The sequence below is a fragment of the Eschrichtius robustus genome, chromosome 1 (genome assembly GCF_028021215.1).
Source record: "Eschrichtius robustus isolate mEscRob2 chromosome 1, mEscRob2.pri, whole genome shotgun sequence".
Taxonomy (NCBI): Eukaryota; Metazoa; Chordata; class Mammalia; order Artiodactyla; family Eschrichtiidae; genus Eschrichtius; species Eschrichtius robustus.
Window position 1 is genome coordinate 5,654,647 of NC_090824.1, and position 17,607 is coordinate 5,672,253.

Here is a 17,607-nt window from a genome sequence, read left to right on the forward strand (position 1 = left end):
CTGTCGCCGCCCCTTCTTCCTGACTGCCATCCTGGGAGGTGGGCGTGAGGCTGTGGAGCAGCGGTGTGCCCGGCCCGCCTGCTGCCCAGGGCGGGCGCTGAGCCGGTCGGCACGTCTGCTGACTCCCACCCAGGCCATGACTCCAGCGGCAGTCTGACAGAGAAGGGAAGGGCTGGGAGCTCCTGGCTCAGCCCATCGGAATGGCAGAGGGACACAAAATCGCCCCCATAGCCAGGAGGCCACGGGCGGGCGGTGTGCCCGCCTTCAGGATGGCTCTGTGACCGTACGGGGCAGCGTGAGAGTTAGTGACCTGACTCAGGTCGTTGGTCACACGCAAGTGGCTGGTCCTTCCCCTGACTTCAGGGCTGTGCCTGGCAGCACGTCCCCTGGTGGGGCGGCGGTGAGCAGGGGACCTGGCTTGCGGCCGTGCCCGAGGGTTGGGCAGTAGTGGGGCGTCCGGGGGAGATGCTTGACCAAGAGCCACGTCTCACTGGGGACCTCTGCCGGCTTCTCACAATGGTGCGGTGCTGTCAGCTCCTCTCAGAGCGGCCGGACGTTTGGGGTCCTGAGCACTGACCTATGGGGGTGGGCCTGGGTGGTGGGGAGAGGGTCTGGAAGTCTGGGCCCTGGGCCCCCCTGCTCACCTGCCAGCAAGTAGGGACACTGTTCCTTGTGGCCTCCTCGTCTGGAAAACAGGGACGATGCCTTTTGGCCCCTGCGAGCCTTCAAGGAGGTGCCAGGTGCAGGGGCTGCCATGCATCACACGGGGTGGATGGGGGGGAAACCTTCCCTCCCCCACCGACCCCACCCAGAGGGGGACCACATAGGGGTCAGTGGTTGTTTTAACGTAAGGTTGAGGGAGCTGGGAGGGTCTTTGGAGTTTCCCTTATCCGCTGTTTCCCGGGTGGTGTTCCAGGGAACCCTCCTGCCGGCAGCAGGTGGAGGGCACAGAGGATTGGGGAGCCCAGGCTGCACCCCATCTCCGTCCCCCTGCTCAGAGGGCCCAGCACCCCTGGAACACTGAGGCCCTTCCCGTCAGGCCTGTTCGTGAGGGTGGGTGCAGATGCGATGTGGGAACTGCTGGTCAGTTTGGGCTGATTGACGGGTAAACCGAGGCCGGGGACCAGCATGGGGCGTGAACCGTAGTGACTGCTGAGGGTCCCCTGCCCGGGCCCTGGGCACAGGGAAGCCTTTGGAGTCACCGCCCGGGGTCCAGTCCCCCCACCCTGCCCCTCCACTGCCCCGTGTGTGTATAAAGAAGCCATTGCACCTCTCCAGGTCACACAGCGGGGCTCCTCGCAGAGCTGCCCTGTGGTTACCAGGGTCTCCCTGGGAGTGAGGGGGAGTGGGCTGGCCAGTGACCTTCTTCCTCTCCAGAAGGCTCCGCATTCCCGAGAGGTGACTGGCAGAGAGCAGCGGGGAGGAGTTGGTTATGTAATTGGGGCGGGGTGGGCCGCCCCCCATTCCTGCCCAGGGCGGGGCTGAGGGCTCCTGGGCCTGGTCCAGGGCTGGGGAGACAAGGCTCCTGAGGGTATGCTTGGGGAACAGAGTGACCCACAGCGGGCAGGTCAAGGGGCACACGGGCACCTCCTGTAACTGGGGGCGCGTCAGAGGCAACAGCTGAGCACTGCTGATGGGCGGAAGCTCGTGAAGCCTGGGCCAGGCTCCAGCGCGGGGGGGTCGGGCCCTGGGGAGGGGGCCACTGGCCGCCCCATCCTCACAGGGCGCCCGTGGGCTCCTCCTCTGCCGGCAGGCTCTGTCGGGGAGGGGCACGGCGTCCGCGTCATGCACCAGGACCCTGAGGGCCCAGGGCTCGTCCGCGGTCATGCTGACCGTGTTGGCACGGTTGCATGGCGGTTCCAGCTTGTCCTCTGGCTGCGCCTCAGCCCCCTTTGCCCACCTGGGAAGGTTAAAGGTCCCCCCAGGGGGGCAGTGGTGTGGGGCATTAGGGAGCTGGCTTTGGTCGAAGGTCTGGTGCCTTCTGCGATGAAGGGCCGGTGGTGTGATCTGCGAAGACCCTGAGTCCTGTTGGGGGTCGGGGCCGGTGGGTACAGCAGGAGCAGCAGACTGGCCCAGGGGTGGGCAGGGTCCAGGCTGGCGTCCGGGCTGTGTGGCCTCTGGCCGGGCGCTCGTGTGGGTGAGAGGCGCATAGCCGTCCCTTAGCACGTGGCAGCAGACCTCCTGGGGGAGGTACCCCATGCTGTCACAGAGATGCTCAGACCCACCTTTCCTCGGCACGGGCACCTGCTGTGACTCTTTGGTCCCCTTGCCTACCCTACCCTGTGTTAACCTTCCCTGTCCCGTGTTCTGCCTCCCTCCCCTTGCCCTCTCTGCCCCATGTCACCCTTGGCCTCCACCCAGGCAGGCTCCCTTGTCCTGGCCTGGAGTGAGTTAGTCCTTAGTTTTCTCCTCTGAGCTGATTTCCAGCCCAATGGGGAGGTAGGACCAGGGCTGTGGGTAGCTAGGGTGGCGGAATTTCTCCCGCTTCTTTTTTTTTTAATAGCGCCAGGAGGCTTTAAGGTTGTTTTTTTTAAATTAAGTAATTAATTAGTTAGCTTATATTTTGGCTGCGTTGGGTCTTCGTTGCTGCGCGTGGGCTTTCTCTAGTTGCAGCGAGCAGAGGCTTCTCTTGTTGCGGAGCATGGGCTCTAGGCGCGTGGGCTTCAGTAGTTGTGGCACTCAGGCTCAGTAGTTGTGGCTCGTGGGCTCTAGAGCGCAGGCTCAGTATTTATGGCACAGGGGCTTAGTTGCTCCGCGGCATGTGGGATCTTCCTGGACCAGGGCTCGAACCCGTGTCCCCTGCCTTGGCAGGCGGATTCTTAACCGCCGCGCCACCAGGGAAGTCCCTCTCCCGCTTCTGATGTGATTGTGCAGCGGGGTCAGCGTGGCGAGGGAAGGTGGATTTCACCCCCTCCGCGTTCAGGAACTGGGGGTGTGTGGTTGGGGGTGTGTCACTGGCCCCTGACTGCAGGAGGGGTGGTGGGTTATCTGCATTATGCGGCCCCCCGAACAAGTCGCTTGTAGAAGTTCTGTGCATCAGGCAGGATGGAGCGGAGGAAGCCCAGATGCTGACTTGGTATGCTGGGGGCCTCAGTTCCCCCCCTGAGCAGGGGAGGGCCTCCCTGGACCCTGGGCCATGGGGTGGGCTGCCCCTGGGTGAGGGTCCCATCAGGGGAGCGTTTGTGAGGACTCTTTTTGGACCTGAAGCATTGTGGAAGCCGAAGGAATCAGCCCAGGACAAGCTGGTGAGGGAACCCCTCACCCCCTTTCTGCAGGTCAGGGAAACCTGGGCTCAGAGGCCCACCGGAGGGGGCCCAGGGGAGGGTGGGCCCTCCTGTTGGATACAGTCTGCTGACAGGTGACGTGCCCCCTTTGTGTCATTACAGATCCCTCGTCCACCTACATCAGGCAGCTGGAGACCAAGGTGAAGCTGCTGGAGGGTGACAAGCTCCTGGCACAGGTAGGCCGGCTGTGGGCCAACCCCACCCTGAGGGCCAGCGCAGGCCCTGCTGCCACCCACCACTCCAGGGCCTAACCCTCGCCCCAGCACGCCTGGGGTTCCCTTCCCCCTTCCCACCCCTAACCTTCCACCTGCCCCCGACTCCTGCCCGGAGTCACCTCCTGGGACACCTGGCTGAGGACGGCCACCTGCCTTCCCTCCATCACAGCCTTTCCCTGTCTGTCCCCCCAGTGGTCTGCGAGCTCCTTGGGGGCTGGTGCTGGGCCCGTCCCAGAGATGGCGCAGAACACACACACAAGTGCTGAAGAAATGGACTGCTTTGCCCTTTGGATGGGCACATCAAGACCCTGTTTCCAAGAGGCAGGCTGGCCCGTCCCCGCTCAGACCCACATGGAAACTTCCCTGCCACTGCCGTGCCAGTTTCCCTCTGGGCTGGGGTCTGCCCTCCTCCCTCCTGCCTGGCCTGAGTCCACAGACAGATGAGGCCAGGCCTCGTCCTCGGCCCGTCCCTGGCCTGTCCCCAGCACAGGGACGGCGGGTTAGAGATGGGTGATGGGGTCAGTGCGGGGAGGAGGTGGTGCAGGATGAGAGATGGGGGGTAGGCGTCTGTGCCCTTGCCGAGTGCGGCTGGAGCGTGGAGGGGGCATGGCTGCCGGGACGAGGGGCCTTTCCTGCTGTTGGCAGGGTGGTGATGGGGGGCTGTGATCAGCCCGGTCGGTCGGGGTGTCTGGGGTCAGCTGGCTCGGCTGACCCTCCAGCCTCTTTCTCCCTTGTACTCATCCCTGACTTCATCTCAGTATCCCTCTCCCCTGCCACATCTGCTGGCCCATAAGTGGCCGGCCAGGATGCCCAGAGCGTTTCTCTGGGAACCAGCCCCAGGGAGGGCTCAGCTGCCTGGCCTCGTTGCTAGGCGACCAGTGGGCTTGGCGCCACTGCCCCGCTCAGGCACCCTCTCTGCGCACTGGGCGGCGGCTGGGGTGCTCACAGCCCCAAGTGCAGCCCGACGACTGCCATCCCACCTCTCGCCTCGCATGGGCTGCTGGAAATTCCCCCTAGCTCGGCAGGACTCTGCATGCAGAGTATGTGGTTCACATTTGGGTCTTTGCTCCCCCACATCCCATGGCCACCGCACTGTGTCAGGCGCATAGCCGGGCACTGAACTGCAAGGCTTGTTTTCAAACAAAATGTGTCATTTGTAAGGTGCTGGAAGGTCCTGGCTACAAGATATGCTGGCTCTTTGGGGCTGGCAAGGGCAGGGAGGGGCTGGGGCCTCGCCTGGCTGTGGGCTAGGGCTCCTTAGACCTGAACACTCCATGTGGGCTTGTCCTGGTTGCTAAGGAGGGTGTGTGGGGCGGGCTGCAGGAGCTGTAGGCAGAGGTGATGGGGGCAGCCTCAGGACTTGGGGCCTTTGCTCTGGAGCTGGTTCCCGTCCAGCAAGTAGGGGAGCAAGTCACTCACTTCAGCCACTGTACAGCAGGATGAAGGCCAGCACCTCGCTCTGGCAGTGGGAGCCTCCGACCAGGGGGGTCAGCAGCCTTGTGAGTCTGCCCCAGTCCAGCTGTCCTTTGTGTCACTGTTTCTGGGGAGAAGCAGGTTGAGAGCTTGGACCCCAAATTTGGGATGCCATTTGCAGTGCTGTTCTGCGGTGCAGCCAGGGCATGGCTTGTGGTCCTGTTTCCAAGGACAAGGACAGAAGTGTCCCTGTGGCCCCTGCTCTCCTAGGCCACATTGTCCCACCGTGAATATGCACCCAGTTCCACGTGGTAGTTGACCGTGGACTTGTGCGAAACCTGCACACGCTCAGGCCGCAGAGTGGCAGTCCTTCTTCTTCCTCCTCCCTCTGGGAACCCCCTGGTCTCATAAGGGAGCCCCCCATCGCTGTGTCCACTTGCCCCGTGCCCACAAGTGCCGAGGTGGAGGTTGACGGGGCCCTGTGTCTGGAGCATCAGGGGTGCGGCCACCACCTGGGCAGGGGGTTTCTCTGCCTGGTCCCTCCCCGCCAAGCCTGCTCTGACCCGCTCCCAGGGGTCGGACTGGGGACCTTGTCCTTGTCCCGGAGGCAGCAGCAGTGGGGTTCTGTCCCCGACCTGTACCCACGCCAGGCTCTCCGGAAACACACATCCATCACATGGGGGCGCGGCCTCTCGCCTGGGCCCAGGCTTGCTGGCTTCAGGCAGATTGGGCTTTAGGGACAAGAGCATGCTTTCGCCCAGCTCCTCGCTAGTACAGGAGAAGTGCTGGGAACTCAGAGACCATCCAGTGTGCCTGTGTTCCAAGTTTCTTGTTTCTTTAGGAGACTTTTCTTTCTCCCCAGATGAAGCCTTGTGAGGCTGAGCTGCTCTGCTGATAGCCATGGGTGCTTGTGTGTGTCATGGGGGGGGGCACCTGGGTCCTGTCCTCGTCTCTTCCTCACGAGGACGCTGCTGGCGGGTGGGGGTCTTGCCCAGGGTCTTCCAGCGAGTGGTGTCAGGGCCATACCCAGCATCCCGAGAAGGGGGCAGCCGTGTGGTGCTGGGGCCTTGGCCCCCCAGGGCACTGCATACCCACCTGCCCGGGTCCCCTTGCTTCAGCCGAGGGCCGACCCTCAACCTACAGTATGCAAAAGCACCCAGGGGCCAGGGTATGGGCAGGGCATCTCCAGGGTCATGGGCGGGGCTCCTGTTGCCCCTGCCACCTGCTGCCACCAGGGCTTGGCCTTGAGGGTGGGTGGGTGCCCTGGAGGAGGGCTTTGCTGTTCTGAGCCACGCAGGAGATGTGAGAAACAGTGAGAGAAGGGCCGCTTCTGGCCTGCTCAGGGCTTCCTGGCAGCAGTTGATACCTTGCCTGCCTTTGGGTTCCTAGGGTGGCTCAGGTGGCATCAGCTTTATGAGGACCCTTGAGCCACTTCCTCTCCCCTGGCCTGTGTTTGCTTACCTGTAAAATGGGCACTCACTCACTCACTCCATGTGTAACTGATCACCTGCTGTGTGCATGGCCCCGGGGGTACAGTGGTGTCCAGGCAGAGGCCTACCCCCAGGGGGCACTCTTGTGCTGCCTCCTTGTCCTGGCCAGCACGCTCATGTATACAGGAGGGCTGTGGAGGACAGTGGAGGTGGGGAGAACTCCGTGGGCAGGGCTCAGCCCACAAGTAGAGTACTGGTCTTATTTTGATGGGGTCCAGGGAAGATGGGGTTTCCTTAGCCTCCTTCCTCCTGGCCTCCTGCCAATAGCCTTCCCCAGCCACCCCCAGGTGGCCTGGCACTTGCTCTGGGCTCTCTCAGCCCCATAGGCTGCCCTCTCTTGCTGATGGGGTATTGGGATCTTCCTTGTGAAGCCTGGCCCCGACCCCTGCTGGACTGTTAGGTATTCAGGGACTGGGCTGCTGGGTCTCAGTGGTCACACCTGTGTCTCAATGCCCAGCTGGACTTGGTGGATGCATCTTGGGGAACCCTGGCTGCACCCACCTGGTCTCCCAGGCCGGGAGGGGAGGCTGGTTCTTGCCCAGAATAAGGAAGGTCTGCTTAACCCAGGGAGAGCGGCTTCATAAGGTAGTGAGTGTACCATCTTTGGAGGTAATCAAGTGTGGATGGATGGATGGGGGGGATGGATGACCACGTTTGGGCATATTGAAGAAGGAGATCGCTGCCATGGGTGGGATTCTGGCCACGGTCTCATGGGCTCTAGCTTGTGAGATTTTATGATTCTGGCACCTATATCTTTTCAGTGAAATCAAATTGCACAGAAACCTCCAGCTCTGTGCAAAGTGGAAAATCTGCCTTTGGCGAAAAGCAGGGGAGAGCAATGTTATTCTTTTAACTATCTTCGGGTGACGTGGCTTTGGGGTTTGGGTGGGAGGCCAGAGAGCCTCTGTGGATTCCCGTTCCCCACTGCCCACCCTCTCCCTCCACGGCCTCTATTTAACTCCAAAACAGCTTTAATTAAAAATGTGCCAGTGTTCACAGGCTAAATTACTGTATTGCAGTTCATATTTTCTTTCTCACGTCGGCTTTAAAATTTCATCAACACAGCTGCTTCCTCTGCAATGATTCATCTGGAGCCCAGTATGTGATATGATTTTTCCCGTGGATTCTGTGCCTAGCCGGGCTGTAATTGACGCGGGGGCCTCCGCTCTGTGGTTCCCTCCATTCACTTCCCTGCTGGGCTGATCAATGAAGGCTCCACATGTGCCCAGAAGCCAGCTTCACAGAAGAGCAAGAAGCAGGTTGGGCAAGAGTGGGCGGCCATCTGGGGAAGAGGAGGCAGTGGTCCAGGCCCGCGGCTGTGACCGGCCCCAGCCGGCCCCCCTCCTCCTGGCCCCTGTGCCCGCTCTTCCCATCCTGCCATGCCACACAGGGTCACGGTACACTCAGGTTGGAAGTGACCCCAGGATTTACACCAAGCATGGATGGGGAAACTGAGGCCTGGGTGGAGGAGGATTTCCTGGGACAGGTGACTGTATTAGTTTGCTAGAGCTGCCGTAACAAAGAACCATGCACTTTGGCGGAGGCGGGTGCGTGGAGAAGGGGCTTAAGCAACTGAAATGTATTGAATGTGTTGTCTCAGAGTTCTGGGGAGCATGGGGTCAACAGGTCAGCTTATGAATCTGACTGGGACACAGTTCAACCTGTAGCAATGGTGTTGTTGGCCTGACGGTATAAGAAAGTGGGTTTGAGCCCCGGAGGAGTCTGGATTCAGATAATCCCTGCTCCACCACTCACCGGCTGTGTGGCTTTAGGTAAGACACCTTATGTCCCGGTGCCTGGTTTCCTCACCTGTAAGACAGGGATGGTGGTGACGCCTGCTACAGCACTGACTGGAAGCTGGGGGCGCCCGGGCGGTGCTTGCCCTTCTCTCCTTTTCCTGGTCTTGGGAGCCTGGGATTTTTCAAGGTCTGGCAGACCACGCCCATTCAGCCGGGCTTGGTCCCTGATGGACTGCTCCTTTTTGCCTTTTTGTCTGAGTTTTGAACCATCCAGGCCTTGGGACTGAGGAACAGTCTGCTACTATCTGAGCCCGTTGCTGACACCTCAGTACTGTTTCCCGCATCCCCAAGGAGGGTTGTTTTGGTTGGTTGGTCCCCTTGCCCAAGCCCTGCGGAGATGCTGGCCTCACGGTATGTCTGTGGTGGCAGTTCTGCTCGCTGGCATCTTCTGTGACGTGCTGCTTTGTTGACAGTCTCTGGGCCATCCCTGCTTCGCCTGTTTGGCGTCCGGGGTTGGCTGTCGTGTCCCCGCCCCTTCTGTCATGAGTGATGTGGTCTCCGGAGGGCTTCATCTGCTTCATTAGCAGAACCTTAGAACCTTAGTCCAGCCTCTTCCTCAGCCAGGGAGGGAACCGCCTCTTTCCATCATCCAAGCAGATGGTCAGTCTAGCAACGTGGGCAGGAAGAGAGACTAGGAATTCTGCCTCTGTCCCCTATGCCCGAGGCTTAACCAGTGTCCACCGTGAGCCAGACACTGGGTGGTCAGCATGGTAAGAGGCCAACCCCAGAGCCAGAGGGCCTGGTTCCAATCCCCAAAGTGCCACTTACCAGCTGGGTGGCATTGGGCCAGTGGGTTAACCTCTCTGTGCCTCAGGTTTCCCAACTGTAAAATGGGGACACTAATGGTGTCTGCCCCAGGATTAAAGGGCAAATCACGGAAAGCACTGAGGGCTGGGGCTGGCTGGTGATAAGGGTCATGGCTCAGCCACTGTGACCTCGCCTGTGGGCCATCCAGCAGCTGAGTGTCCTTCTGGACCCCAATTGACATGCAGGCAAACAGAGACCTGGAAGTTGGCGAGTTGCTCAGATCCAGTCAGTTGTGATGGGATTTGGATTTTGCAACACCTATACCCTCCAGAGTCCCCCACCTGCCTCCACAGAGGTTACATGGCCTGCCCCTCACTCACCTCATCGGAGCAAGTAATGGTCCTGCCAGGGGACCCGTGAGGGGATGACGGTCATTGTGGTTGAGACCTGGTCAGCGCGGTACCCATCAGTTACAGGCCACGTGGTTCTGGGCGGTACACACATCCGAGTTTGAAAAATGGTTTAGGACCTGAAGTTGCATGGGAGTAGGGGGCAGTGCCAGCTGCGGGTGAGAATATCAGCCATGCGTTAACCACACGTGGACGCCACGCTGCCTCGTCTGAACACTAATCGGAAGAACCCACTGGATCCCCGGCCACGCCGCAGCCCCTTTGATTCACGGCCTGCTAATGAGTTCTCGTAAAATTAAAGGGGAAGAAAAGAAGGTAAATCTGGTTGGTAGGACCCGTATGTTCTCATGAGAGACCTTGCAGGCCACCTTCGCCCCGAGGACAGGCAGATATCTGGCCTCGCCCAGCTGGCTGGGATCTCGGGGTGCCTCTCAGAGGGGCAGCTGTGTTCCGGTGTGAGCCTCGGGGAGGGCTGTGAAGGGGTTGGGGCCCCAGTGCCTGGCGTGTGGCAGGCGCGCTGTCAGTCCTCGTGCAATCTGGAGTTTCTAAAAACATGGGGCTCCTGTGAGGCGCCTTGGGGACCCCGACCTTGGCCCTTGGCCTCCCTGCTCCAGCCCATCCGAGGTCCTGGCGGCTTTGGGCTAATGGGTGTCCAGGGGAGGGAGGGCAGAGGTGAGGGTCGTGGTTGGCATTGCTGGGTGACACTTGCTCTCTTCCCTTCCAGCTGCCCCGCCCCTATGGCCGCCCGAGAAGCTGGCTTCAGGTAGAGCTGCCCGGCAGGGCTTGTTTGCAGTGCTGTGTGGGGTGGGGGCTGCTTGGAGTGCTGTGTGATGCCCTGTCTGCTCTGGGTGCCCCCCGCAGCGCCCTCCCGTCTCTTCCTGGGAGCCGACCACCACCTGGGTGCCCTGGTCCTGCCTTTAGATTCATCGTGGGATCCGCCCTCTCTCTGAGCTGGCGTTACTGCCCAGCTTTACAAAACAACAGTGAAGTTATGAGACAGTAGCCTCTTGCGACGCTCCACCCAGGCCCCTCCTTTCCCACCTCTCACCGGATCTGCCCAGCTTGTGAGGTCAGGGGGCAGGTCGAGATCCCCACTTTGCAGGAGAACCTGCAGTGCCTGGTAGGGTGAGGGCTTGCCGAGGCCGCAGGAGGTAGTGCTGGCTCCCAGCTGGTGAGGTCTCCAGGGATGCCTGGAGGTAGGAAGAACCCACCAGCGCCCAGTGCTGGGCTCCCACCCTCTCCGAGCGCTACAGCCTTGCCACCCCTGGGAGGTAGGCGTGACTGCCCTGTGTTAGGGTTTCGGAAGGCGGGGCTGGTGTCACTTGGGATCGGAGCCCTGTCCCCATGCTGGAGACACCGACACCTCCCTGTGCCACGAGGGCTGGCAGGCTGAGGGATGGCTCCCACTGATGGGGTCCTGCCCCTGGTCACTGCCTACACATCGGCCCGTGGGCCCTGGGTCTGGGGATCTGAGCGGCCACCTGCAAGCAGATTGCCACGTGGGGACGCCTGGGCGCCCCCGTGTCGGCGCTCACCTTCCATCTCCGCAGTGGCAGGCCTTGCTTCACCTGTCAGGCGCTGCCTCCCTGCCTGGGTGCACACAGTAGGACCATGTCCTGTGGGAGCCTGCGGCCCACCCGAGGGGCTGAGAGCCCTTTGGGACCAGGAAGGCAGGGCGAGTAGCTGCCTCTGAGGGAGCCCGGAAAGCGGCCCCCCAGGGAGGAGCCCTGAGTGGGGGGGCGGGGAGGTGGGCGCCTGGCCTTGTTTTCTCTGAGTTCTGCCCTTGGCCCGTTTCTGTTCAGCACCTCCTTTGACAGTGCTCCCCAGGAGGATCTGCAGGTGGCCTCGAGGGAGCCCCCGGCGTTGCAAGCAGGAGTCCCTGGGCAGGCTCCTGCTGGGAGCCCCCTTGCAGCCCCACAGAGGCCCGGAGAGGCTGGGGTAGCCTGCGTTCCCACCACCCGCCGCGACCCGCTCTGAGCTGGGTAGCGTTGCAGTGATGGCCCTGGACGGAGGTCCCGGTGCCCTTGACAGTGGGATGGGAGGCTCTGCAGCCTCCTGGGTCCCTCCCTCCCGGTCCAGAACTCCTGTGCTGCTTTTCCGTGGGGGCCAGGGCGGGGTGGAAGCGGCCGTTGCTGTGGCTGCCGCGCTGGGTCATTCCCTTCCCTTTTAAGGATCCGGGCAACCCTGTTCCAGCGCCTGCTCTGTGTGTCAGATCCGCTTCCCTGTGTCCCGAGGGACCCCATTAGGGGGCCTGGGGTGGCAGGGCAGTCCTCTCCTGGGGAGCAGCGGTGCGCCCCGTGTCCTGCCCGCCCCGCTGCCCCAGAAGGCCACTTCAGCTTCGCTCCACCTCAGTGGTGAAACCCTAGGGATTTCGTCTTCCAGGGCACCACGAGGAGAATAGCAGGATTTTTAATTTGGATTTAAGTGCAATTATGTTTCTTCATTTCGATGCGTCATTAGCGACGTTGCCCCAACATTCTCCCCGCCAGCTTTGTCGCTTGCTCATAAGTGCTGTGGGCTCGCAAATAGTTACGGACATCACCGGAGGCAGGGGTGGGAATTGCACGCTGCTAATTAAGAACTCCCCACCCTCTTGCACCCACACCTCCTCCCCAGGGAATTATCTGCGGGGGAGGGAGGAGACGCACAAACCTGTGTTTTCAGTAGCGGCACGTGGGCTGCTTCTGAACCCATTTGGTCCGGGATCAGAGGAGCTGTGGAGGAGGGGAGACTCAGCCCAGAGCAGAATCTAGACGGGGTGCGGGTAAGGACAGGGCAGCACCCGCCGTCCTGGTCCCAGGGGCCGACGGGAGAGAGCAGTGGCTCCAGTGCCTGGCCCTGTGGTCAGATCCATGCCAGTGTGTGTGTGTGTGTGCGTGTGTGTGTGTGTGTGTGTGTGTGTGTGCGCGCGCGCGTGTGTTGGGCCAGCCGGGCCTTGCACCTGGTCCTTGGCTTTCTCTCGCCAGGCAGGTGGGGATGTGCCTGCAGAATTGTGTCGGGGCCCCAGTGAGAGGCCTGCGGCCCCAGGGGCGGACATTCAGCGTGTTGAGTTTAGAACGTGCTTTCCACTGGAGAAGATTGTGTAACTGTCACAGAGATCTGGCCAGGAAAATAATTGGTTTGGGGATTTTTGCCTATAAATGGAGCTGGGGGTGAGACCCCCAGGGAGGCAGGGGTGCCCTGAAGGGGGGATCCCCATGGGAGGGTGAATGAGTGCTGGGCGAGGGGCGGCGTCTCTTTCTTGTTGGTGCCTGGTGTCAGAGGCTCAGCTCAGATAGACCCCTGGCTGGGCCAGGGAGGGTCAGTATGCCTTGGGCTGTAACGCCTCAGGTTAACCCAGACAGGCCTTGGTCGGTGCGTGACAGTCCCACTTTAGGATAGAGGACTGTGACCGAGGTCCCCCGGTAAGACCCTGCTGCAACTCAGGGGACCCCACTTCTCTCCCCTCTGTGTCCCTTGGTGACCTTGGCCACACTCCGGTCCTCCCTAGGCCACGGGAACAGTCCTTAGCTAGGCGGCTGGTCTCTGCTTTCCGTGGGTGGGAGCCTGGGGTGGGGATGGGATGGGAGTGGGGTAATGAGGGGAGTGACTGCCTTTCTCATGTTCCCCCTGGCCGCCTCCACTCCTGTCCTACAGATACTTACAGGGCATTGCTGTGTGTGCCCAAGCCCTTGAGACCTGGGGGGTCTGACCTGGGTCTGATGGAGGTGGGAAAGCAGAACCCAGGGCGCTGGTGAGGTTGGAGGTCCTGTGAGAGATGGGGGCCTGGGTCCAGCGGCCGGCGGGGGGGAAGCTGGGTGTGTGCAGGGGCCTCCGGGCAGAGCAGGGGAGTGCTGAGGAGCAGGAGGAGGGGCCCCCCAGGCGCGGCTGCTGCCCCGTCTTGCTCCCCCCAGCCCTGGCCTCTTCCCCTCCAAGGGTTTGTTTGGGCAGCTCAACGGCCTGCTGATTTATGGGACGTTCCGCTGCATTTTATCTGCCCAGAAGTGTTTCCGCAGTTCCTTTGAAGTAGAAGAGGGTGTTGGGGTCAGAAGCACCACCCCAGGGTTGTAGTGATGCAGAGGGTCCAGAGGCCAAGGTTTCTGCTCAGCGGGACCAGGGGACCTCCACTGGATTGAGCGTGACCCCTGGGTCCTCCCCCTCTCTGGGTCCAGCCCCAGCTTCTGGGGGGCACTGCTTTGCCCCGAGGGGAACCACCTAAGGCCAAATATGTGCTTGTTCATTCATTCATTCACTCATTCATTCATTCATTCATTCACTCCTGCCTCCCCCCCTCCTTCTAAGCGTGCCCTGGGCATTCATTGGTCGTGACCCCGGCTGCGCTGGTACCTGTGGATACAGAGGGTGAGGCCCGGGGCTCACACTCACGGCGGAGGTCACGGGCAGCGTGTCAGGGCGCTGTGCACGCTCACCCCTCGGGCAGCCCCAGCCCCGTGGGGGCGGGAGGACTTCCCCGAGGACGTGGGCCCCAGGGGCTGCAGAGGCCGTTCCCCAGGCCATTCGGGGACCCGAGTGCTGGATGCTGGAGCAGAGGAACGAGGGGGGCGGGGCGGGGAGAGCCACGCCCTCATTCACTCACCTGTTTATTCAGCCATTCAACAAACGTTTATAAAACACACAGCAGGGGCTTCCTTCCCTGGTGGCGCAGTGGTTGAGAGTCTGCCTGCCAGTGCAGGGAACATGGGTTCGAGCCCTGGTCTGGGAGGATCCCACATGCCGCGGAGCAGCTGGGCCCGTGAGCCACAACTACTGAGCCTGCGCGCCTGGAGCCTGTGCTCCGCAACAAGAGAGGCCGCGATAGTGAGGGGCCCGCGCACCGCGATGAAGAGTGGCCCCCGCTTGCCACAACTAGAGAGGGCCCTCGCACAGAAGCGAGGACCCAACACAGCCATAAAAAAACAAAAAAAAACCCACAAATACTTAAAAAAAATATTAAAAAAAAAAAAAACACACAGCAGGGAGCGAAATGAAGCCCCTGCCCTCGTGGCTCTGACACTTGTACGGAGAGATGGATGTCAACAGCTACTGATGACAGTGGCCGTGAGGACAGATAAAATGGGGGGGGGGGCAGGGAGGATGCACAGGCCGGGCCTCCAGGCAGGTGTGAGGAACAGAGCAGAGGGGGCCCGCGGAGGGAGCCCCGCCTGGACCCGGCAGACGTGTCTCGTCCAGCAGTCCAGTCCGAGGGCCTGACGGGAGCATCCTCGGCCCGCTCAGCCCAGCCCCTCGCCCCTGCCGTCTAACCCTCTCCCCTTCTCTCTCACGCAGCAGGCAGGCTCCGGAGAGTTCCGGACGCTGCGGAAAGGCTTCTCCCCCTACCACTCGGAGTCCCAGCTCTCCAGCCTGCCGCCCTCCTACCAGGATGCCCGGCAGAATGTAAGTGTCCCTCCCCCACGAGCCCCACTGTTCCCACGTGGACCGCCCACCTCCGGAAGTGGAGGGGTGAGCCTCGGGCCGGCTGGTGACCTGCCCAGGGCACGAGGATGGTCCACGGCTGAGCTGGGATTGGGATTCTCAGCTTCTGCCCGAGCTGCTTCCAGGGCAAGGCTCGGGCTCGGGTCCAGAGTGGCCTTCGTCACTCCTCCGCCCTCCCAGGACGGCGCCTGGGCTCCCGACCCGCGACGCTCCACCCTCGACCCTTAGAACCTTGTGAGGGCCCGGCGTGGTGGTGAGAGGTGGAGGCCCAACTTGGGATACCGTTGCCGACAGCGCGGGCTGGGGCAGAGGCCACGAGGCCCAGCCGCCGTCTCTCTGTGCAACTCTTCCGCCTGTGTCACTCCTCGGACACAGCAGGGAGCGGCTGCCCGGCTGGCGCTGGAGCTTGGGGTGGGGCTGCCCTGTGTGCACGTGAGGGCGACTACCCCAGACTTTGTAACGGAGGTGGGGGAGGAGCTCAAGTTTATGACTGTGGGCTTCCGTTATCACCAGGGCGCCTCCAAGGTGATCCTGCCTTCTCGCCTGGGCTCTGACCTGCCCTGGGTGGGACAGGGAGGGCAGCGTGGGGCCAGCTCCCTGGGATGTGCATGCCCGGCTCAGGAGTGCTCCCTGCAGGTGAATGTGCCCGTCATCCCTCTGTGACCGGGGGATGTATTCCTGTATTCAGAATACACAGAGCTACAGAAGCAGAAAGTACACTAGTGGTTGCCAGGGGCTGGCAGGCGGCGGGCGGTGGTGATGAAAATGTTCTGTTGGATGACTGCACAAATCTGTGAATGTGCAAACACTACCTCCCAAGAAGCACGCGTTCGCGTGAGCTCTGTAGTTGTTCACTGAGCATCTGCTACATGCAGGGCCGTGGGCGCTCTCCACACACAGAAGCCCTGCAACAGGGCAGGGACTTGATGAGAAGTCCCGCACGGAACAGATGAGAAACCGAGCTGGCCTGAGGTCACTGCAGGGTGGGCCTGGACTCTCCCCCAGGGTCCCAACCCTGCTGCCTCCCTTCCATCCCGGCCAGTAAGGGCAGCCCCAGGGTTCCTCCCGGGGCCTCTGTGCTGGCAGGAGCAGGCTGATGCTGTCACTGGCTGCTGGCCGAGCGCTCTGCTGTTTCTCTTCTGAGGCCCTCGCACCTTCTCCAGGAATGTAGCTGCTGACGCTGTGCAGGCAGCAAAGCCTGCCGATGACAGATAATCCAAATATTTATCCGGGAGCCCCGTGGCTGAAAGAGGCCCCATGATGAAGGGCTCTGAAGAGCCCAGCATTGCCCCCACAGGAGTGGCTCCCCCAGCCCTTCACACCCTCTGCCCTCTGTTCATTCTGATCGACTGTGGGAATCCTAACAGCTGACGGTACTGGGCACTGAAGTCTTCTTGGTGAGCTGCAAACTGTAAAGTGCTGCGCAAACCTGGCTGGCTCCTGGGACGTGCAGATGTGAGCAGGGGGAGCTCACTCCCCCAGGCTGAGCCCCTGAGGCCTTGGCAGTGCTGCTCGATGCTAGCGGAGGGCATGAGTCTTCCGGAAGGCTTCCTGGAGGAGGCCTTAGGAGGGGGCTCCCTGTGCCTTCTTAAGGCTGCCTGCATGCCATGGGTTGTCACCCGCCCTTTGGAGGGAAGGAAGCTGAGGCCTACCGGGGTGGGGTGGGATGGGATGGGACGGTTTGCCAGGGTCGCGTGGCTAGTGCGTGCCAGCACCAGGCCAAGCTGGGCTTGGAGGCCAGGGGCCAGCGTGCAGCACAAGGCTGGGGGCAGGTCCCCGGGGCAGACGGAGAGGGTGGTGGTGTCCTGTGGGAGGGGCAACCACAAAGGCTGCTGAGGAGGCAGTAGAGGGGCCGGAGCTGAGGTGGAAGCTCAGAGGCCAGGCCTCTTGTGGTGTTTATAGGGCGCTGAGCCCTTGCTGGGCCCTGGAGGGTGCGTGGGTCCACAGGGAGAGGAGGTTTGTTGTGGGGGGGACTCCCTGTGCTCTGACACCGCCGGGGGCCTCGTCTCTTCCACAGCTAGGTGTGGGCACATCTTCTGTAAGGCTACCTGCATGTCCACATGTCAGAGAATCCCGAGGTGAAGCAGGTGACCCTGTGGGGTGGGGACACCTCCTCCCTGCCCAGCTGGATGTCCCCACCCTCCCCACTTCTCCCACCCACTGCCTGGCAGTGGAGCGAGCAACGGAGCTTGTACCCATCAGCGTCTGAGAGGACGAGGCTTTCGACAGGTCCCTTGGGGAAACTGGTTTCCCTACTTTTTTTTTGTCAGTTGACTATTTTTAAGTGTCCATTTCAGTGGATTTTAGAATCTTCACAGATCTGTGCAGTCATTACAGCAGAACATTTTCATCACCCTGGAGAGAAACCCCGTGCTCCTTAGCAATCCCTCCCCGCAACCCCCCCGCCCCCAGCCCCTTGGCAACCGCTAATCTACTTTCTGCCTCTCCACATTTGCCTTTTCTGGATATTTCATATAAACCGGAATCATAAAATATGTCATACTCTGTGACTGGCTTCTTTCACTTAGCACCACGTTTCTGAGATTCATCCACATTGTAGCATGTGTCAGACCTTCATTGCTTTTTACTGTCAAATTTTATTGTCCACATAAATTTGGACAAAACTTTATGTCCAAAAATTGTGTGGGTACCCCACATTTTGTGTGTCGTTCATCAGTTGCTGTGCATGGGTTTGTTTGCATTTTTTGCCTATTGTGGCTCGTGCTTCTCTGAACACCCCTGCACAGGCCCTTGTGTGGACGCCTTGTGTTCAGTGCTCTTGGGTGTACACGCATCTCCCCGCTTTTGGCTCCAGCGCTGGAGTCCCACAGACCCGG

The 17,607-nt window shown here is 61.3% G+C and overlaps 1 protein-coding gene across 1 annotated transcript in view; it reads left to right on the forward strand.

Annotated features, from left to right (window-relative positions):
- CCDC85C (coiled-coil domain containing 85C) overlaps nt 1–17,607 on the forward strand; it is an 83,289-nt gene that overhangs the window by 58,510 nt on the left and 7,172 nt on the right. Inside the window, exons 2-3 of the mRNA XM_068549946.1 lie at nt 3,387–3,460; nt 14,624–14,731. Of these exons, the coding sequence (XP_068406047.1) occupies nt 3,387–3,460; nt 14,624–14,731 (182 nt within the window). The remainder of the gene's footprint in view (nt 1–3,386; nt 3,461–14,623; nt 14,732–17,607) is intronic.